This window comes from Nipponia nippon, unplaced genomic scaffold (genome assembly GCF_047370975.1).
Source record: "Nipponia nippon isolate SJK-2023a ecotype South Korea unplaced genomic scaffold, ASM4737097v1 scaffold_12, whole genome shotgun sequence".
NCBI classification, from domain to species: Eukaryota; Metazoa; Chordata; class Aves; order Pelecaniformes; family Threskiornithidae; genus Nipponia; species Nipponia nippon.
Window position 1 is genome coordinate 12,936,058 of NW_028262313.1, and position 21,844 is coordinate 12,957,901.

General features: G+C 57.6%; 1 protein-coding gene across 2 annotated transcripts; it reads right to left on the reverse strand.

Moving 5' to 3' along the window:
- Positions 1-69: 69 nt before the first annotated feature.
- On the reverse strand, positions 70-20,189 carry MPP1 (MAGUK p55 scaffold protein 1). Of its 2 annotated transcripts, XM_087748798.1 has the most exons (12): positions 19,924-20,187; positions 13,070-13,213; positions 12,647-12,725; positions 11,535-11,620; positions 10,225-10,293; positions 6,759-6,955; positions 6,385-6,491; positions 5,396-5,476; positions 4,696-4,776; positions 4,015-4,217; positions 3,310-3,384; positions 70-1,454 (listed from the first exon to the last, which is right to left on the reverse strand). In XM_087748798.1, exons 1-12 carry the CDS (start codon positions 20,023-20,025, stop codon positions 1,278-1,280), a joined length of 1,401 nt encoding a protein of 466 aa, XP_087604924.1. In that variant the 5' UTR covers positions 20,026-20,187; the 3' UTR covers positions 70-1,277. The 2 variants fall into 2 exon arrangements, with proteins under 2 accessions (XP_087604924.1, XP_087604925.1); XM_087748799.1 differs by lacking the exon at positions 10,225-10,293 and having other exon boundaries at positions 19,924-20,189.
- Between the last annotated feature and the right edge of the window lie 1,655 nt (positions 20,190-21,844).

Consider the following 21,844-nt stretch of genomic DNA (forward strand, 5'->3'; position numbering starts at 1 on the left):
GGAGAGGTGGGAACAGGCTTCCAGCTGTGAGCAAGTGCTCAGCCTCAGAGGTAAAACACCAGTCACAGCAGTGTTTCAGCACATTTATTGCTGCTCATTGTTTCCCTGCAGTGGATCAGAACGAAGGTCCCTATTGCACATCAACAGATTTTATTTTTGGCATCCCTAAAAAATTGCGCAAGACTTCTTAATCCCCTTCCCCTTTCCCCTAGCTGACTGCTGAACACACAAATGAGATTCTTTCACCTAAATGATGGCTATGGTTTGCCCAGGAGCCATGGTGATGCTTCCCGGACATGGTCATGGTGGGGCTTGTGCATCAGTACACTCCTGCAGAAGAAGGAACCCCTTTGTGTGGGTGGCTTTTATGTTTGCATACAATGTGTGAGACACCCTAAACTCTGGAAGGCATGCCTGGATGATCTTTGTAGAGACACTTTCTACTGCATGCAACATACTTGTGGCTGGATCTAATTTACCCATTGAACTGTCCCTCTGGGGTTTGGTCTGTGGGACTTCCTCAGCTGCTGCCAAGTTTCTCCTGCCAGGCGGAAACAATCCAAGCTGTGCGGTGAGATTTTAAATACAGTGAGTTTTTAGAACTACAGTTGCACAGGGTGAATCAAACTCCAACCTCGGAACACGGGGTGAGGCCTGCCTGGGGGTGGTGTGCTCCATGCCACTTCCGTCAAATCCATGCTCGCCCTTTTCTGCTCTTCCCCATTTGTGAGGGGAAACCCTTGGATGTAGGAGCTCTGGTGTGGTCTGTGTGAAGCCTCCTAAGCTGTGGGCTTCCTTGACGCCTCGCAGACACCAGCCAGGCTTTTCAGGTGTTTGTGGCGCAGTGTGCACTCCTGCGATGGCAGGGGACATCTGCCTGGAAAGCCCCTGCTCTACCACTTCCCTTGGGACTGATGCTGAGAAGATCGGCCAGGTGCTACAGCAGGACTGTGCTTTTCCTTGCCCTGTGAGGCGGGGAGTTGTGCTCTGAACTAACAGAATGTCCTGGGCTCTGCTGTAGCCACTAACTTCTCACTGCATTGCAGTGCCCCGGGAGGCAGCTGTCCCCTGGGCAGCCCCTGTCCTGTGTTCCCCTGGGAGAGGACATCCAGAGACCCTGCGTGTGTGTGTGTGTCAACCAATTGAGACCATGTCCGTGGAGCAGCAGAGGAAGGGAGTTGTGCTGGGCTGTGTGTGGATCAGGGGAAGCTGAGGAGTAGGTTTCTCCCCATGGCTGCAGGATGGTTGATGGGAAGCAGCTGGGCTCAGATGCCCCCTCAGTAGACCCAGGAGACAGGCACCCACTGTGGAGAGCTGCAGGCCTGCTCAAAGGCCTCCTGCAGCAGCTGGAGGCTTTCTTCCACCCCGTTGTTGACCAGTGAGAGGTCAAAGTAGTGTGCATATCGGCTCCGGATACTCTCTGAATCCTTCCGGAGCTGCTGCAAAGCCTCTGACTGCAAGAAATGGGAGAGAGTGCTCAGGAGGCTGGGGAGGAGGGGAATTTCACAGCCCACCCCAACAGGGAAACTCCCTCCCACCACCAAAACAACTCAAGTGGTTGCTAAGTATCAGAGCATCCCTGCAGCTTGTCTGACAAGCTGGGAGCTGTTGTGCGATCTCTGGGAGTGCACGTCTGGGGGTTTTGCTGGACTTTTATGCAATGCTGGGAGCATCAGGTTACCTGCTAGAGTGAGGCTAGACCTGCTTGGTCTTGTATTCTTTAAAATGCTTTGTGGCAGCTCCCTGGGAGGAGAAAGTTCACCAAGCAGCAGGCTGCTCATTGCTACGCTATGCAGTGTAGCCAGCTCAAGGCCTAAGGCTGGTTTCCAGGTAGGATCCCTGCAGGATGGTCCCTTCCCACTGGCTTTTGACCAGAACAGCGCTGGCTGGCAGAGCTGTACCAGCCTTCCTCTACTGGTTTTGGCTGGGATAGAGTTAAATTTCTTCATCGTAAAAACAAAGCTGCCTGCCTGCTCCTGCCTGTGTGGCTAGTGGGCACAGCTCCCCAGCTAGCAGGGGCACCCCAGGAGCGTGTCCCTGCGGGCACCTGTGCCCTTAACAGCAAAGTCCAGACCGATTTCCACAGATCTCCCTAATGGATCTTGAAACGCAGGCGGCTCCCTGCTTCTGTCCCTGGGGGGGAGCATGAGCTTGGGGTGCTGTGCTCACTGCAGCTCTGCTGTGTGTTGCCAGGCAGTTCTTGGGGGTGGAGAGGGGAGAGCAATAAGCAGTTTGCCTGGGTCATGTGAGCTCTGCTGGGTGACATCTTGGCTCTGCTGCATCCCTTCTAGTAAGCAGTTACCTGAGCTGCAGCAGCTAGCTATATATAGTACCTGCACCAGCGGGGCGGGCCCTGCCCACTGCGTCAGGAATTAATTCCCCTGCCTGGAGGCAGCGGTGGGTGATGGGGTATGGAGGTAGGGGTAACAGGCTGCCTAACTGCCCTTTCTGCCCTGACGCTTGCCCCCAGCTTGCCGCATCTGGCTTTACAATCCTCTGCAGGTTAATGTGCCTCTAAATGCCCATGCAGTGCTTGCTCTGAAGGCTGCATAAATGTCCTACCTGCAAGCTATCTGTATCTTTAAGCTTTACAACCCCCAAGTTAATAGGTTGGGAGAGGTGGCCTTGGCTGGCCCCGAGTCCAGGAGGAGCACAGCTCTGTGTTTCCCTGTTCTGCTATCACTTCCCATCTCCCTGCAGAGGTTAGCGCTCGGGGGAGCTGGTCCAGGCTGCAGCAGGGCAGAGCAGGCAGCACTGCTCCCTTCGTCAGGGGCTTCCCAGGAAATGGCAGCATGTGGCTGCCAGCCTAGCAATGCTTGGCACTGCATGAGTTAACTGCAGTATCAGTGCTGCTTTCATCCTCATTTTGGAGAGATGAGCATCTTAATGAGGCAAAGAATGAAAGGAAGAGCTGTTTGTGTGTCCCATTTGCATAGCTGATGGCAGGGTAAATGTTCCTGGTCTGCAGCACTACTGCAGCTGGAGATGGCCCTGGGTGCTGGGCTGTGTGCCCCACTACATGTTAGTGACTGATTACGCTGCAGGGATGATGGTTGCTGGGGGTTGTCAATCTGGGAGAGAGTCTATGGCTGCAGGAATTGCCAATTGTTGTTTCTCAGGTCTGGGCTGAGGAAGTTGCCCTACTCTCCTGGACCACAAAGACGAATGCAGATGGGAAGAAGCTGATGCGGAGCAGGAAGAGAGCCCCAGGCTGCTGCAGCAGGCCCCCCGCCCCCCCCCCCCCCCCCCCCGCTGTGGGCAGGCAAGCCCAGCCAGAGAGGGACTCTGCCTTGGCGCCCTGCCACCCACCTGCTCTGCCTTGTCTGTTGGGGCAATGAAGACTATGAACGGGGAGAGCTCGGCCGTGCGGACGATCTTCAGGGTCTGTGGAGAGAGGGGTGTAGTTACCAGAGTGTGGCCATTCCTCAGCGTGGGAGCTGTCCCCCACTACCCCATGCTGCCCCCCAGCCAGGGTTTGATGGTGCCGGTGATGCAGTGGTGGGCTAAAGGGGCCACCCCTTGCCTGGGGCCATAGGCTCTCTAGGTGGATTCCTGAGGCTGGGGGTAGTCAGGTGATGTGGGGGCAGCTGGGTGAAGCTGGAGCAGGGGTCCCAGCATGGCTTCCCCTGCACCTCATGGGGGAGGATGTAAGGGCATCCCCAGCCCTGCTCTGGGCTGGCTACTGGACACAAATGCCACTTTGCAAAGCAGCACCCCCATGCTTGGTGTTGGAGAGGGCAAAGGGTCCCTGTGTGGGGCCTGTGCTGGCCCTGCACCCCCACTGCCACGGCAGCCTGGCCCTGCTGTCACAGCCAGGTGCATGTTGTGATGGGGAATACCCTCACTGCACCCATGTCTTGGGAATGGAAATGCCACCCCAGCACTCCCTGGCTTTTTCCTTTGGGAAGAGTGGGTGGGCAGTGCAGCAGGGAAGACAGGGACATTCACAGCCAGCACACGGTTAGTTCAACCTGTGGCAGCCCCAGCCTGCCCACCCCTTCCCCTGCTCCCTACCTGGGGCTCAATGTCCAAAATAGCGACTTTGTCCTGCTGGTGGATCTTGTGCACTGTTTCAAACTTGGTGCCAAACATGTTTCCCTGGTAGCTTCCAAACTCCAGGAACTCATTGGCTGAGATGTCCCGGGTCATTTCCTCGGTGGAGACAAAGTAGTAGTCCTTCCCATCCACCTCATTCTTCTTCTGGGGGCGTGTGGTGTCTGGGAAGGGAGGGAGATGGTGAGCACTAGCCCCCAGAAGGACTGGGGAACAGAGTGGAGTGGGCAGCCTCTGCTCTGCGTGACCTGGGCGTCTTGCTTTCCCTTTCTGAGCATGGGGCTAGGGCATGGAGGACCTGTGTACCTCAAGACTAGGCTGTACTAATCCCCTTTTAACTCCTTCCTGCTTGGGACAAGTAGGGAACTCAGCCAGCCCGAGGAACTCAGCCACTGGGATGTGAAGAGTGAGGTGTCTCTGCAATGTGGGCGGTAGCAGCCCTGCAGCCATCTGTGGGTAGGTTCAGCCCATGGGACAGCAGGCAGGGAGGCCCTACAGTGCCCTGTGTGGTGGCCTCTGACATCGAGGGCTTGGTAGCACTGGAGGAACATTTTCCCACTTCTAATCTGCTGTCAGAAGGTCCTGGCTCAAGGAGGTGATAGGAAACGTGCCCTGTGCTGCGCACCCTGGCTGGGTACTTACATGGGGGTGGGTACATGAACTTCTCCGGGTTGTTGCTGAGCAGAGCATTCTTGATGTGGCTACGGCCCACGCCGCTGGCCCCTGCAGAGAAGGACGGATGGATGTTGGAGCTGGGCTCAAAGAAGCCTGGCACAAGATACTGGGACCCCTCTGCAGCTCTGGGTCTGAGGAAAGGTGCAGAGATCCTGGGGCCTTGCCCAGGATCTGCTTCCTGAGCTGGTCCGTGGTGTCTACCAGCCCTGGAAGAGGCTCTCCCTGCCTTGGGCACGCTCACCTCCAGTCCCTGCTGGAGGCAGAGGTGGAACCGGTGCCTGCTGAGCAGCCAGCATGGCTCGGCTGCATGGGCTGCCCATGCCCATGGGGTCCACCAACAAGTGCTCAGCACCCGCAGCATGAGAGTGCTTGCTTTGGTGCAGCTGCACAGACCAGCGCTGCTTTTAATAAAAATTATCCATACTTAGGAGCTGGAAACTCCTGAATTAACTCTAACTCAGCATCACAGTGCAGGTGCCAGACCATGCAGAATACTGCATGGAGGAGGTCAGCCTGCTTGGTGACCGCTGCAGGCAGAAAAAATGCTCCCCAGAGCTTAGTAGGTTTTGAAGGGCAGTGCTGCCCCAGCCCCTGTCCAGTCCTAGTTCCCCCGGGACCCACCACAGGCAGCCCCTGTGCTGCAGAAGATGCCTGGGGCAGGACCTACCGATGAGCACCAGAGTCTTCCTCTTGAAGGCAGGCAGCCTCACCACCTCCTCATATGAAACCACATCCAGCTGATCAAAAACTAGGGTGGAGGAAAAACGAGACAGCAAGTGGTCAGAGCCAGGTCCTCAGGCAAAAGGAGGGAGCGATCAGGACTGGGTTGGGAGCTTGTCCCTGTTTGGCTGCTTGGGGAAAAGGGCAGCAGCCTCAGCAGCAAGCAGCATGTGAGGTGTAGACGGGGTGCTGGGGAGCTGGACCAGCAGCTGCCAAAGAAGCCACGGTTGCTCTTGCGCAGTAATTCTGCTCAGGACAGTAGGACCTGGGAGCAGGGTGGGGAGGCAGCAGGATGTTGCAGGGAGCTTGTTGCTGGGGGAGCTTTATTTATCTTGCTGATTTACGGCCTTGTTTGTTACTGGTTTGAGCTGCAGGCCGGGCTAGGAGCCAGCATGTCCTCAGGCACCCGCCTTTGCCGGCCCAGGGCATGCTTAGCATGGGGTGTTTGCACAGGCGGCTGAGGGGCAGGCTCTCTGGCCCACCAGGGACATGGCTTGGCAGCTGTGGGAAGCAGTTTGGGCTGCTCCCTAATTACTGTGCAGCAGCAAGGCCACTGCCTGCCCTGCATTCAGCAGCCTGCGAAGTTTGAGGGCCCAGGAGCCCGACCTCCCAAGGAGCTTGGGGCCATGAGTGCCAGGGATTGTCACTGTAGAAGAGCAGAGGAGCTCAGTGCCTGGCTCCCACGTGAGCCAGCCCTGGCCTTGTGTGCTGCTACAGAGCTGCATGGGGACACAGCTGTGGCCACCTGAGGGGTATGACGACTTTGGAGAAGGGACTCAAAAAAGCTGACAGCTGTAGAGTATCCTCCCGAGGCCCCACTGCCAACACAGCTGGGCTGTTTGGTCTGACTCCCATGGAGGACAGACCTGCCCCTGCCCAGAGGCAGGAGTGATGGCCAAGGCTGGGGATAGAGCCCATTGCCCTACTCACACTTACTTGAGCTGTGCTTGGCCAGGTATTTATCTTTGCACTTCTTCTTCTTCCCAAAGGGGCTACAGCTCGGGGATTCGCTCTGACTGGACTGGGTGACGCTCGCCACACGCCTGCAGAGAGAGGAGGACACCACCATGGTACACTCTAATCCCTGGGGGAGCAGTGGGATTGTCCCTCAGACATGCAAGGGCAATAGGAGCAGGGTGGCTGCTGGGACAGGTAAAGGCTCACCGTGCAGCAGATGAAGGGGACATTTGCCTCCTTTTCCCAGCAGTGACTCTGGTGTTACCCAACATGGTCACACTCCTGGTAGACCTGGTCACTGTTCCCACCTCCACTCCCAGATCCAGCCCTTCTGGCCAAATCCAGGGACCTACCACTCCTGCAGCTCCGGAGAAGGGATGAGTCCCGCGGACTCAGTGCAGGAGCCCTCCACCCGGCCCTGCCACCAGTTGCTGTCGTCCTTGTTTATGATTTGAATCACGTCGCCGGTCTGAAACTTCAGCCCTGCTTCCTTGCAGGGGATCAGGTTGTCTTTTTTGGGGTCGTAGTCAAACTGTGCCCTCATGAACATCTGCAAAAGAGAGAGTGGGCTGGAGTCAGCATGGCCATGCAGGGTGGCTGAACTTGGTCATGTTCAGCTCCCAGCCTCACATTGCATCCCCTGGCAGTGACTGCAGAGCTGGCTCCAGGCACACCACGGTCCCTGCTCCAGGAGGGACCCCTCTTCCTTTCCAGGCCCCACGAGGCTGCATGGGGAGAAAGGAGATGCACAAAGCCTTGGGGGAAGCTCTTGGGCATGGAGCTGCAGTGCTGGGTGGGGGAGGGAGGAGGATGGCATCTTGGCCCTACTAGGAGCCAGTGAAATGTCTGCTGCTTCTAGGCAGGCCTGCATGCCCCGCAGCTGGTGCTTGAACCCTGACATGTAGCCCACCTGTAGGCTCTGGGTGCTGCACAGTGCTGGTGAGCCAAGCTAGCTGGAGATGAGTCTCACCACCTGGACCAACACTGTGCACAGCAACTGGGGTCTGCAATGGGGTGAGCACAGAGGAGCCATCACAACGGTGCGCCCTGCAATCCTATGTCCTAGGGACCCCACGGAAGGCCATGTCTCTATCCCCAGCTGCTGTGCCCTGACCTCTCCCCAGCACTGGGCAGTCCCCTGCATGGCACAGGGCCTTCTGGAGCCAAGGCTACGGTGTCATGTCCACCCCTGCCTGGGTCTGTCCAGGCCTCTTCAGCTACTCTCGCAATGTTATGTTCATCACAGCTGCAACTGGAAATGAGCTGCTGCTGCTTCCCAGGTCACTGTGCCACCCTCCTGGGGCTGGGGAAGCCCTGGGGACCAGGAAGGCGTGAGAAAGTGGCCTTTGTCCCTTCTGCTCGCTCAGCTCTTTGGGAGGGAGTCTACAGCGCCTGCTCCCACCAGGACAGCCCACCCTGCTGCCTGCCCCGGCCTCAAGACCTCCTGAAGCCAGCAGGCAGCCAGGTGCCCCTGGACTCTCGCTGCCTCCAAGCAGCTTTGCAAAGGTCAGGAGAGAAATGGCATGTGGCTTTCGCACACGGACCTTGTTTTCCAGGAAGGCTGTTCAGGAAGAACAGACCTTCAGAGAGCAACAGGATGGATGAGAGTCACCTATCCTTGGGAGGAGGGCACACCACACGTTCACCCAGCGTGTTCTGTGCTGCCGCTTGCTCTTGGTGCCTGGATGAATGGTTTCTTGTCTGAAACGCTGCTGCAGCTGCAATTTGTCTCTGGCCAGCATACCCAGCAAGATCAGGACCAGGTCAGGACTAGGTTAGGGGCAAAGCCAAGGCAGGATATGGAGGATGGGGTGTGAATGGCAGGGTTTAGGAACCTAAAGCTAAGCTAAGGTGGCTTAGCATAGACCTCACATTGCCCTTGTTCCCCTCCTGTATTTTTTTTTGCCCTGTGCGCCTGAGGCTGCTGGAGCCCCCAGTCATGCTGCAAAGTCCTGCAGGCTCGCCCACAAGTCATGGTTGCTCCCCATTGTTTGAGACTTCGGTGATCACTCAGGAGGGTGCTGGGCCCCGAGCTGGTGGCATGCCTGGGGCTGCCCAGCAGTTATGCCACCAGCAGGATATCCTTCTACAGGGGAAGCAGCACCATCAGACCCAGCCTCATGCTTGTGCTAATGCAAGCTTCCCCTGAGCACAACCCTATCAAGTTATTGATCCCAGAAATGCAACACATAGCAAGCGGGCAAACGGACTGATGTGGGGTGATGCCTATGTCCTGTCCTCAGATGTGATAAGCAGGGCCTGGAAAGTCATCCTCCCTGGGTAGGGTAGACCATGCTGTCCTTGGTCCACATTAAAACAATTTCCCACAGTATGTCCTCCTTCAGCAGTGCTGCTGGAGGCACAGGGCCAGCAGGACATGAATGTGGTTCCCTTTCACTGCCAGAAAAGCAGATCCATATGGATCAAGCTGTGACATGGGATCTCTCACAATGGAAGACAATAAAACCGGAATCTCCTTTCAGGATGAGGACTGATGCTTGCTTTGAAAGCACTCTCTGGCAGCAGGAAGCTGGCCATCAGCACAAACACACACAACAAGCACTGCCCAGGCACCTGCCTGGAGCCCTCTGCTCCCGCAGCCCTGATACCCCAAGCCAGACATAGCCAGGTCACGTTTGGAAAGACCCTCCCTTATACCAATCAGGAGTTAGCATCAGACAGCTCCAGGCATCACCCACGGACTGCAAAGGGCCAGCTCCAAATGCAACTGTGTTCTTTTTCTCAGAGGTAACTTTTACCCTGGCAGTGAGCTGGCTGGGTCAGGCCAGGGAGGACAGATGGACAGCAGGGAAGGGCAGACATGGGCCAGCGTTTAATAAACAAAACACATGCAAGGCTGGTTGAGCTGGAATGGGGACAGCATGGGCTTAGCAAGAAACAGAGACAGTTTTCACTTGCCACCACGTTCAGAGACTTCTGCTTCTCCAGGTAAGGAAGGAGGGTGACATGGGCTCCCTCAGCCCCATCCCAGCACCATCCAGCCCCCACCTTCTGCCTCCGAGCTCCTCTCCCACTCCTGCCTGTCCACGATGTGGGGGCTGCACTGGGGTTGGCTCCTGCACCCAGAGACAGGACAGCATCCCAGGCACCAAGCACTGAAGTCTTGGCAGAGGAGCCAGCCCTCCCCACTATCCTGAGTATTTTGGCCACAGCAGGACTTCAAAGGCAAAGCCAGCTAGGTGCCACCCCCTGCCACAGCACGTCACCCCCACCCTGGCAGTGGCAGCAGGCCCGAGGAGCCGCCTTCCTCTCCCCTGCTGCTTCCTTCCTCCCACTCACTGCTCACAAGTGTGCTGGCAGCATCCGGACCTACATCATCCTCCTTGTGGCTGATGCACCAGACATCAGTGATGGCGGGGAGCAGCGAGAGCCTGCTGCTGTACCTGGAGGTGCTGCTGTGGTCCTGCAACGGGGATATGGCTCTAACAGCCGCAGCTCTGAAGGTGGCAGGAAACTCTTGTGCTTCCTGGTGTGCACACACCGCTGCCCTCCCATCACCAAACACTGCACACATGTACCACTGTGTCTCAGGCACCCCAGGCCTGTGTTCCTACATACACACTGAGTAAACACATCCACACAGGGGCAAAATCTGCTCGTTTGCAGTGATGTAAGTGCAGGACAGGTCCCTTCATCCTCCAGCACCTCAAGCAAGGTGACCAGGCAGCCATCCCCTTGTCCTTCCCCTGGCTCAGCACAGCTCTCTCCCCAGCACCAGTCCCCCATGGTTTGCTCTGGTCCCACCTGGCCCCACAGCCATGTCCCGGCACAGCCTATGGGTCTGGAGGCTGCACTTACCTGGAGAGCAGGGAGGCGGCTTTGTTGGTTGGGAATTACTTTTATTGAGACCATCCCCTTGGTTTCTTTCTAGTGAACAAAGGAAGGGAAGAAAGAAGAGTTGGAGGAGGTGGTGCCTGGAGGCAGCCTGACAGCAGCAACCTGTGCAGGGAGCTGCTGAGTGCCAGGACCCACAAAGCCAAGGCTCCTGGGTGCTCCCAGCCGTGCTGTGATGCTGGGGGACACCACAGCCCGGTCAGAAACAGCTCTGCTGGGGCTGGGCTAAGAGCCATGGCAGCATAGCTTTGCCATGCTTGTCCCGTCCCCGTGGGGGGACACCAACACCCCCAACAAGGGGCTGGCTGTGGGCACTGCTAAGCATCACCAGAATGAACATGGAGATTTGTATTATCTCCAGCCTGGCTGCCCCAGTGAGGAGAGGCTGGTTCTGCCAGGTCCTCTCCACCTGTCCCCTTCTCCCCCCACTCTTGCTCCTGCCCTCCTGGTGACATTAGAGGCACAGCACTCCCTTGCTTGCCACAGGCCAGATGCACTGCTGCTCCACGTGCTTTACAAGACCTACGTGGTCCTGTTGGGACAACCACATTTGGAGGCTTGGAGGGGCCTCCTGGGCCAACTGCCCTTCTCAGGAGGCAGACAAAGACAAGCTCCCCGTTGGTCCCACTGTCTGGAGCAGAGAAGTCCTGCCACCAGGCAGGAGAGGACCATGGCACTGCAGCAGGGCCAGGCCTCCTGCTTAGGCTGCTGGTAGGTGTCCTCAGCACCACCGCCACCTCGCTCTGGCCAGGTCCCACATGTTGGGCGTGGATCAGGATGGCCTCAGTGTGTGAACCCAAGGCAGGTCTAAGACCCTGTCCAAAGCTGTCTCTAGCAAGGGCCTGGCAGGATCACCGTGACCTCAGCAGCAGGAAAATGGCATCAGGGTGACCTGCAGGAGCAGCTCAGGTCCACAAGAGCAGGCAGACTCTGGACTGGAGTTGCACACCAACCTTGGCAAGCAGAGGTGGTTTCCAAGCCCCACGCACATCAGCAGATGTCAGAGACCCAGCCAACAGCCTTCGCTGCTGCTCTCGGGGAGGCCAGAAACAAGCAGCAAGCACATACCACCAAGGCTGCATAAAGAGACCCAGTGCTTGGCTGTATTACAGCACCTCAGCACAGTGTCCCTGGCTCCTGCTGCATCACACTGCTGCAGGCAGCTGTCTGTTGGCTCTGGTATCTAGGAGGGGGTGAATGCTCAGCCAGCATGCATATCTGCAGGCCAAAGGGGTCCCTCCCGGGGAACAGCCCTGCCAAACACAAATACCTACCAGCATCTTCTGCAGCTGGTCAACTGAGTGGTTGCTCACACTCTGCCCATTGATTTCTATGATTTCATCACCCACATGAAGGGAGCCTGCCAGCAACAGGAGAAACGTGAAAATGCAAGACCGGACAAGAGCTGCTCACCAAACCCAAACTACACAGCTCCACTAGCGTCCTGATCTCCTGGGCAAGCTGTGGCCAGGACACTGGTGTTTGCCTGGGCAATGCTTGTGGAGCCACACGTCACCTAAGCACATGGGACTAAAGCACAAGGGGAATGAATTCTTCCCCCTCCACCAAATACACACACTTCATCCAGCCTGAAGGTCACCAGGTTGCTTTCCACTCTGTGTCCTTCAGCGCTTTAGACTGGTCAAAGCACCTGTTTCAGAGTTATTCAAACCCAACCCCAAGCACCTCACCTGAAGCCAAATGACAGCCTCCTTACAGAGCCTTTAACACAAGCATTCTTGACTTTGTGTGTTTTCAGTTTATATACCCAGCCAGATCACAGCCTCAGATATACTGCTATAAATCAGGCTCCAGTAACGTTATTGGAATGGCTCCTGGGTTATTTTGGCAGGGGTAAGCTCAGACTTCCCACTTGGATCCAAGGCTGGAAAAGGGGGCCTCTTCTTCTAAGCACAAAACATCTCATTTCCATGCCCCCTTGGCAAGACCCAAAACCAGAAAATAGCCCCTATTTATTTCTTTTGGCACCTTCTTCTGGTCTGCAGAGCCAATCCACAGCAAGCCTGTGCCACCTGTGCACTTTAGGAATGGGAAGAGCTTCCCCCACAGTCTCTGGGGTATGATCCATCTTTTGTTACAGTGACCCTATCATGAGACGGAGACAGACGGTCTCGAGTTCCTTTTTGGGAGAGCCCTTCCTGCAACCCTTCATTGCTTCCTAAAGCCTCCAGTGTATTAACATGACAACCATGCAGAGAGACCAGCAAGTCCTGAGTTCCTGACATATTCCTAGTGGAGGAACGGACACAGACGTCCACATCACAGGGGAAAGCCAGCAGTGCTGGGGGGCTGCCTTATCTCTGCACAAAAAGAAACCAGCTGCAGACGTGCACCCCATACACTGCCTCTACAAGGGCCTCATTACCTTGTCTGTGAATCATGCCCCCGTGGAAGATCCTGGCCACCATGCAGCTCTGCTTGTCGTTGAGCTTCAGTGTGATTCCCTGGAAGACAGGAAAATCCATTACTGCTCGCTGGAGGGGAGAGCTCCCGCATTCTCAGCAAAGTCCTCTCCAGGCCCATGTCCACGGTGGGCTGCGCAGTGGCTGGGGGGAAGCCCCCTGCTTGGCCAGCCCAGCCTGCTGCAGCTCCTCTTGGCACAAGCATCACCACCTTTGATGGGGCTTGCTCCAGGTCCCCAGGCAGGAGGCAGGATCCAGCACCCTCTTCCTGTGGCCAAGGTCTCCAGCGATCTCTTGCTTTCCCCGAGGCCAGCCTGTTGGCACGGCTCTACCTGCCCCTCCTCCCCCCGGGTGTCATTAGGCTTTAGGATCTTGCCAGCTCTCACCATGGGCTCCTCTGTGACCTTCTCGAACTGGACAAGGCGTATCTTCCGCACCTCACGGCCATTGCTGTGGGAGGGGCTGCCCAGAGTTGCTGAGCCATTGGTATAAATGTCCTCAGTCATGGTGTTCGGGGACTGAGTGATGGCCTGTCGGGGCAAAACAAAGACTGGGGTTTAGGGGCTCCACCTGAACGAGGCCTGGGAGTGCTGGCTCCTCGCTGTGCGGCTGAGCTACTCCACTGTATTAGGGTGCCTGGGGTGCAGATGGGGCACAGGGGGAGGAGAGACCCATGTGCTAGAGGACAGGACAGTAAGAGCAAGAAAAGAAAAAGACCGAAAGAGCTTCACCCTTGAAGATGTGGGTGTGGGCTTGATCTGCAGTTTTCCAGCCTGGGAAACTCAGGAGGTAAGAAAACTTTGGAAAAGCTACAGGTAGCAGAAGCCAAAAGAGTCCACAGCTGATCATCTTCTGCAGCAATGAGTCCCAAACACTACTTGTGTGTCACAGCAGCAAAGCATAAAGCCCAGGACAGCTGCACCGAGTGAACGGAGCAATTTGGGACTCACCCCTGAGAACTGGGGCCAGGCTCTGCTCTTGCTCAGTTTGCAAGGTCAACCTTTCCTCATTTACGTCAATGGGCAACCAACACGGTGCAGAGCCACATCCACATCCAGGCACTGAAGGCAACGTGCTCCCAAGCCAGCTAGAAACTCCCTGTTCCCCTCCCCAGCTCGCAGCTACAGGCTAGTTTGTGCTGGCCAGCACTACGAAGCCAAGTGGGGGCTTTCAGCCATGGGGAAAACTCTGTTCTTCGTCTCCAGCAGGTGCTGGCACTGGGGCAGGTGAAGAGTGCATGGGGTCCCAAGCAGAGACCTCCAAATCTGCCCTGCCATGCAGCAGGGACACTGCAAAGTGAGCGGCCAGCTCCTAGTCTGAGAAGGCCTGGCACAGTCCTGTTAAACCTCTCAGGCACACTGGGCAACGTCCCCACACAGCTTGCAGACGTGCCAGTTTGGCCCCAAGTACAGTGGACTTCCCTCGAGCCTCTCCCAAATTGGTACTGGCCCAGCAAAACCCAGGCCAGCTTTGATCTGCTGCCCCTGCCCACCTTGTCAGCATGCTCAAATCCCCATGCTAGCCCACAAGCCAAAGTAAACCCTCCTGGCTGCCCCACTCCACACCAGACTGCTGGCTTTGCTGCCCAGTTTGCAGCTTGCACCATCTCTGCTTGTGAGGCACAGCCAGCAAACCTGCAGGGACTCCCAGCAAGGTCCTCGCTGGCTTTAGTCCCGCATCAGCGACGCGATACAACACGCCCAGCCAGGCAGAGCCAACACCTCTCCCTGCTGCACGCCGACTTGCCAGCACCCGACCGAGCACTGGGCCCTGGGGCTCTGTGCCAGCAGCTGGGGAAGCAGCAGCCTGACCCCGCCACCCCGGCTTGCTCTCACCCACCTCAGGCACCTGGCCTGGAGCGGAGAAGAGGCTGCAGCCCCATGCTGCCAAGGGGCGAGATCCAGCCAGGCTGTGGGGAGGTTCATGCAGGTGCAACTGAGGTGAAGAGCATTTGCTGGCGGAGTGCAGCCACAGCACTAAACCACAACAAAATTAGCTTTGGTAGGGACGTGCTGAAGTACTGCCAGGCTGAGACAGTGGTCCAGCCCCGTGCAACGGCCGAAAGCAGGGAGGGAGCCAAAGGAAGGGGCGGCAGAGCCAGGGCTAGCCAGGCCAGCGGGAGAGGCACCAGCAGAGAGGGACGGACCAGCACCGAGGCACATTGCAGCCTCAATGAAAGGGCGCTGGCGGGGCTGGGCTAGGGTGGGAAGGGCGCAGGGAGCCATGTGCCCATGCTGCAGCGACAGGGAAGATGCATGATTTATTTTTAAGCCAACTACTTCTAAAAGAGCCAACCAACCTCCTCCTCAGAGGAAAAAGGCAGCCACGTGGGCTCCGGCTGCCAACAGCTTCAACATGGATGAGGAGGCTGAATCCCAGCCCAGAGCAGCGCCCAGGCCAAGAAGTCGTGAGGTGAAATGAAGAGCGACTCACAGCCCCCCAACCTGGCCTGCCAGCCCCTGCAGAGCATGCTGCTACCATGCCGTTCGCAGGGCAGAGGGTCAGATCCAGCAGTGCAGGTGCCTAGAGCTGTCCCTTGGCTCTCTGCTGGTTGTCCCAGCTCTGCCGAGCCAGTGGATGGGAGGAGGAAGAGGAAGACGAGCAACTTCTCCAGCCCTGCCTGAGGTCAAAGTGCCTGTGAGGTGGTTTGAGTCAGCACAGATCACACTTATCTTGGTCAGGCCTTGGGAAAGCATTACACCGTGCAATCCCTGGCTTTAAACCTCTAGGCTCAGCAGAGCCCAATGACCCAGGACACAGCACAGTCCGCGCCAGGGGCTGGGAGTTCCCGTCCCCATCACCCCTGCCAGCTGAGCCTCCTGGCCCTGACCTTTGCTTTTTGCTGAGAGCTGGAAAAAACACCCAGCCCTTGACGCTGACGCAGCACCAATTCTGTCGCCCTGGCGACTCCCAGAGAACAAGCCTTGTCACCAGAGATGGCTGCTGTGCCTGGGGATGGCCACCAGCCATTTGCTGGCAGCTCTGAACACAGCAGGGTCCTCCAGCAACTCCCTCTGCCCCAAATACAGCCATGCTGGGATGGTGTGGGCTTTTGCTGACCACACTGGGAAGCCAGTGGATGGGGATGTGAAAACACCCAGCTCACGAGGAGGACCAGGACTCATGGGGTGGCAGGTTCCAGCCCCAGTGTTGGTCATCCAGAAGCCGGAGACAGAAGACGTGCACAGCTCTCGCAGTCCATGCACGTGAGCCAGCCGGCTGGATAACCTACCCTGCACTCTCCTGGCAACTGCCATGCTCTCGGCTGGCTTGGCCCAGCATAGCCTGTGACCTCAAGAGTCTTTCGAGTCATGCTGGCAGCAGGCCAGACCGTCCTACTTATGCACTTCTCCGCAGGAAACATCTGACAGTGCTGCTAAAAGCCGGTTCTGTGGCCACCAGCCACTGCCAGTTCTGCACAGCCCCGGGCTCAGTCACTGCTGGGGCCAGCCTTGCGGCAGACACGGGGCGAGGAGGCTGGGGGGCTGAGCTGTGCAATAGGGTTGCTGGGTGCTGGGCAGGGCCGAACAGCCCCAGTTGGGGCTGCTTGGCCCCACCCAGCACTCAGCAGCCCTATGGGTGCCTTGCAGCTGGGTGGCAAGGGTACAAATCCTCACGCACAAATCCTTCTCCAGGTGGCAATGCACAGAGGAGCCACCAGCTCCACAGGTCACAGAGGTGCACCCCAGCTCCCTGCCTGCATTTCCCTCAAGACTCTGGATTTCTGCCCCATATCCCGGGGCAGAGGGAAGGACACCAGCTCCCTGGGCAGTGTTTGCCAAGAGGGAATTTGGTGAGTGTAGAGCAATCCTCGGTGAGAACCCCAGGGCTTGGCATCCTGTCCCCTGGCAGGGTTAGTGCTGGCTGCCAGGGTTGCTCCTGCTGCTGTGCTGGCTCAGCCAGGCTGCACGCCACTGGGCAAATCAAACATTAACTGGGCAGCTTGTTTGCAGGAGGCTGAAGCAGCACTTGGGGAAAGCAGCACCCTAGTGCAAAGGGCACGTTTAGTGGTTTGGTTCCTGGGCTCTCCTTGCTGCTCTAACAAAGAGACTTCAATATCAGGTGGCCTTGGAAGAGCAGGGCTCCCTGGCAAGCATGTGGAGAAAGGTCAGATGCTGCTGGCTTTGCAAAGCGGGCCCCCAAAGTACAGCAGCTTGGATGCAGGAGGGAACCCTGGAGCCGGGATCCCCTGGGATTGCTCTCTCAGCTGGCAGGGAGACACATTCTGCTGCCCACAGTGAGCAACAAAATGCCAGCTCCCTCCAGGAATCATCACCCCTCACATTATAATCACTGTAGGTGTGTGCAAGGAGGCTGGGCACTGTTTGGTGCAGATGTCCTGGCCCAGAAAACTCTCCTCCCGCCTTCTAGTGCTCCAACCTCGCCTCCCCACCGTCCAGCAGATGCGTGCATCATGGTCTCAGTACAGCTTAAAAAACACAGCAATGTGTAAAAAGAGCAAACTAGCAAAAAAAAATTGAGCTTGGGAGTTGCTTTTGGGCTGCTCCAGCAGGCTCCAGAGCAACAGCCACGTGGACATTTAGAAGTAATTAATCCCTGCCTTCTGCTGGGGGCCACTGCCTTCTCAGGTCTGCCAGCACAACTGCAAGAGCAACCTCACCCAAGACCCCTTCCAGCAATATGATCCAAGTTTTTATAAAAAAAAAAAGAAAAAAAAGCACTTAAATCAAACAGGATTACATTGCTGACACTGGGAAGAGGTGCAGCAACACCAACAGGTCACAGTGGGAAGGGGAACAGAGAAATAGGACGGACACAAACAGTCGTGGAGGCCAGAAGATGCCGCCAGCTCTGCATGCCCTCACACTGACTCCAGATCATGAAGTGCTGCAATGGAGAAGGGACAGATTTTCAAGGGAGCACAGTTGGTTTTGCTGAGGCACCATCTTCCCACCAGGAAAGGCTGATGCAGCTTTCCAGATGTGTTTGTGAAACCGGTCACCTCCAAGGGAGAGTCAGTAAAACCACAACACTGACAGAAGAAATCTTCAGATGCTGCCCAGCTGTTCCATCCCCACCTTCCAGAACAAGCCCTGCAAAATGGCTTTTCCCCTGCAGCTGTTACAGACTGGAACGTGGCAAAACGCATTTCAGATGAAAAAGTTGGAACCAGCCCTCCCCACTTCATTTGGGTAAAGCCCAGAAGTTTTGCTCAGCTTTCAACCACTAGTTTTGCCTGTGGTCATTTCAGGATTTGGTGTCTAGGGACTGTGGCCTCGGTCTGCTCTGGAGCTGGCACCAGTTGGATGCCAGGAACTGCTGCCCACAGGGAAACACAGTATCCCCTCTGCACCCTCAGGCTCAGCTCTCTCCAGAAGTACCCTCCTCTTCTCCACCGCACTCCCAAAGGTCACATTCACTGCCCATTTTACAGCTGGGGAACTGAGTCACGGCTGATAAGGGGAGATACCCAAGGTCACCCTGCCAACCAGATGCACAGCTAGGAATAAAGCCCACACCTCTTTGGTAGGTGTATTTGCCAGTTTGGAGATAAGGAAAAGATATGCAGGCATGTGGTGGGACTCAAGGGAAGAGGGCAAGCAGCTTCCTCCACTTCATCTTGTTTTCTAGCAATGACACGGCTTCCACTCGCTGAGGGTTTGCGTGCCCTGCCGTCATGGCACTTCCTAGCATGCGGCTCTGCCAGAGGAAATGGGGAAGAGAAACCTCCTGGCCTCCCTGTTTGACTCCAGCCAAGGAGCAGCCAGCCAGACCCAGCACCCCTCCCGAGAGCTGCTGCCCTGTCCCTACTGTCCCACAGTGCAGCCCACAGCCACCGTGGGCCAGCACCATCTCTGCATGCACGAGCACATGAGCAAGCTCAGGACACATAATCCCAGTTGGGTGCCAGCCCTATTACAGCTCCTCTTAAAAGGCTCCACGCAGATCCCGGTTCACCATCTCTTTACCCCTACTGGAATAAACATACTGTAACGCCAGGGAGCTGTAGGCCAGCTCCTACATTCTCCATGCCCTGCTGCCACTGGCAATTTATCCCTGCTCTGCCTGCAGCCAGGCAGGCCCTCTGCCTGGATCCTGCAGGCAGAGGGATGGGAGAGCTCCTCTCGGCAGCTGCCTGATCCAGGCACTTTGCTTTAAAAGCTTTTTTTCGTTTTTTTGGTTTTTTTTAAAGCACTCTTACAGGGTTGAGCCAAAAAAAGTGCACGAATCACTGCTGTGGGACAGATCTGATGAGACTCTTTTGGATGCTGTAGTGTCCAACAGGATGGGCCAAGGACAGCACTTCAGGGAAATTTCCTCCCTGCTCTCAGAGGCTCCCCACAGCTGCAAGGAAACCTCAGCCCAGGCATGTCGTGCCATGGCTCCGTCAGGGACTCCTGTTTAAAGTCGAAAATCTCTGCTGGGAGTAAAGCACCAGCTGCTTAGCACTGGGAACTGTTGACCTTCTCCCGGTTGCACCCAAGCTACCCCAAATGACACTGGCTGGAGAAGGAGCCCTCCCAGCACAACCAAGACAGCTGGTGCAGCCTGCTCTCCTTCCGTTGGAGGTGGGGTGCGTGTGCCTCCCCGGCCCACTCACTGCTCCAGGGTAGGTGTGAGAAGGGCTGGTTGCATCTTCCTTCTCTGGGGCCAAGACCCACCACCACCCCCCCTCCAGCCCATGCTGTGGACCTGGAGGTTGCTCAGCAGCTGAATCAGCTCATGTGACAGGCAGTTCCAGTTCAGACCAGCTACAACTTTGCAGCAAAACAAGCACAAGCTCCTCCGTGGCAGGATGCTGAAGCCTTCCTCCCCTCCACCCAGCTCATCCTTCCCTGCCGGGCCATGCTGTGCTGGCCACGCTGGCTGACCATTCCCCCAAGGCACCCCACATCCCCCAGCGAGGAGCCCCACTCCTGGGGTGCTGCGGACCAGCAGTGCCACATAGAGGGCACGTACCTGGATGCCCACCTCCTGCCCACCGCGGGGTCTCTGCCCTAGGGGCCCTGGTCCCCCCTGCGTGTGCGGGAGGGACGGGACGGAGGGGGACCCCGGGGGCGCCACGCCGGGCCTGAGCTGGGCGCAAGGTGCTGGGCCAAGGGCCCGCGGGGAAGGAGGGGCACAAGCGACATGGGATGGAGGGGGGCACCCCGGGGCTCCCTGCCCGGCCTCGGCGGGGCCGGGGGAGCAGAGGCGCGCGCTCTCCCTGGGGGTGCCGGGGCCGCCGCGGGAGGGGGTCGGGGCCGGCGGGAGGCGCTGCCCTCCCGCCGCCGCTCACCTCGGGCTTGGCCCGGTTCTGCAGGAGGTGCTCCAGGTAGAGGTCGGAGAGCGCAGTCCGCATGCTGCCGGCGCTGGCGCTGCGCCCCGACTTGAGGGTCATCCCGTCGCCCGGCCGCCGCCGCCGCCGCTCGGCCGCCGCCGCCAGCAGCTGCAGCCGGTTCCGCTGGCTCCAGCAGAGCGGCCCGGCCCCGGCTCCAGCAGCGCCGTGGGCTGCCCGCACGCTCCGCCCGTGAGGCAGCGGGGGGAGGCCTGCGGGCCGTGCGGCGCCGGGCGGAGCCAGGCGGCCGGGGGCGGGACGGGGCCGGCCCCGCGGGCAGCGCCGCCGTGCGGGTGCCGCGGCCTGGCTGCGCCCCCGCCCCGGCAGCGGCTTGGTGCCGAGCAGCCGGCGCCCGGCGCTGCCGCGGCGGGGGGCGCGTTTCCAGACGTGGAACGGGAGCACCGCCAGCTGCCGCTCAGAGCCTCGCCTCGCTGCCCGCCTGGGGTCTTTTCCCCCGCGAAACAGAGTCCCCATCACGTCTCTGCTGGGAACAGCCCCTGGCCCCTGCCAGCCCCTGGAGGTGTGCAAGCACTAGCAGGGCTGTTAGCCTGCGCACACCCGGGAAGGTGCTGGCAAGTCTGGACGCTTGTGGGACCCTGCTGGGGGGCGGCTGGCTGCACCCCTCACACCAGCTCACAGGGCTGCCAAAACCAGGGCAGGAGGCTGGATCTGGGAAGCCGTTGTCCCCTCACTGCTAGGGCGGAGGCCCAGCAATGACACGGGGAGCACCTCTCCAAAGCAGCATTGGTGCATACCTGGCTCTCACAAGCCTACGGTCATCCCGGGGCCCCGCAGGTGTGCAGGGCTCCGGGGTGCCTCCACGGTGAGGAGACCCAGGGATTTCTCTGTGCTGTGGCAGGGACAGACGTTTTCTCCTTGTGCTGTTCTGGGCCTTCCACCTCCTTGTGCACCTGCAAGTCGCATGGCCATGGGTGGGATGGCAGATCCCTGCATTTGTGAGCTGTGTCTGGTGGGAAGGGCTGTTGTCAAACTTTTTGTGCTCTCGCTATGAGTCTTACTGATACCAGAGCCTCAGGTGAAGTCTAAGCTTTATTTGGGGGTGGGAAATTAATTCTGGTGGAATAGTCTTTAAGATAATCACTGAAAAGATTTTTCATGTCATTCCTGGGATCCTGGAGATTTTGAGATTTCCTTGCACTGGATTCCCACACTGCTGCTAGACAAGTTCCCCAGGTTGCCTCGGTCTAAAGTTACACTAAGAAATACAAGGAAAAGAAGGGTGTAAATCCCTAGAGAAAAGGAAACAGGAAAGCAGGGGAATAAGAGGAGGAGAAAAAGAAAAGAAAGAAAATCCATCTGGTTCTGACAGCAAGTTTCTCCTGCCTTGTGGGAATAAAACTGCTCCTGACTGAGCTATCAGAAAGCCCAGAGTGCTATGAGACGTGGGGAAGAGGAGGTGTGGGAGCTGCAGGCACTGATGCAACTGGCTCCAGCAGCTGCTCTAATGCTACCAGGAAGAAAGAGCCCCAGCAGCATAGCTGGGCAAGGAGCGAGGACAGAGCTCTGCTGCAGCAAGGCAGCCCAGCCTTGCCCCTCAGAAGGTGGGTGCTCAGAGGCAGGAAAGGTGCTGGGGGTCCACATCCCACAGGGGAATTCAGACTATGTCGCCAGGAATGCATCATCTTTGTACGCAAATGGAGCCAGAAAGCTTACTTCTTGAGCAGACGCCCTGACCTGCAAACTTGGGGAAACTTCTGATATAAGCTTTGTGCTCTGGGGCCCTGTCTGCTTTTTTTTTAACTTACTTTTAACTCTGGCCTTGTAGACTGGGGACTAGCTTTTGCTCAGCATCCTTCCTTGTAAATCTTCTCCTGCTGCATCTTACACAGGTGGTCAGAGGTGCACCTCCTTGCTGCCACAT

Excerpts from the sequence above, each read along its gene's own strand:
- MPP1 (XM_087748798.1), bottom strand. The coding sequence starts at position 20,025 with ATGACCCTCAAGTCGGGGCGCAGCGCCAGCGCCGGCAGCATGCGGACT. Across the intron at positions 13,214-19,923 it reads AGAACCGGGCCAAGCCCGAG|GCCATCACTCAGTCCCCGAA; the intron begins GTGAGCGGCGGC and ends TTGCCCCGACAG. Across the intron at positions 6,492-6,758 it reads TCTCCGGAGCTGCAGGAGTG|GCGTGTGGCGAGCGTCACCC; the intron begins GTAGGTCCCTGG and ends CTCTCTCTGCAG.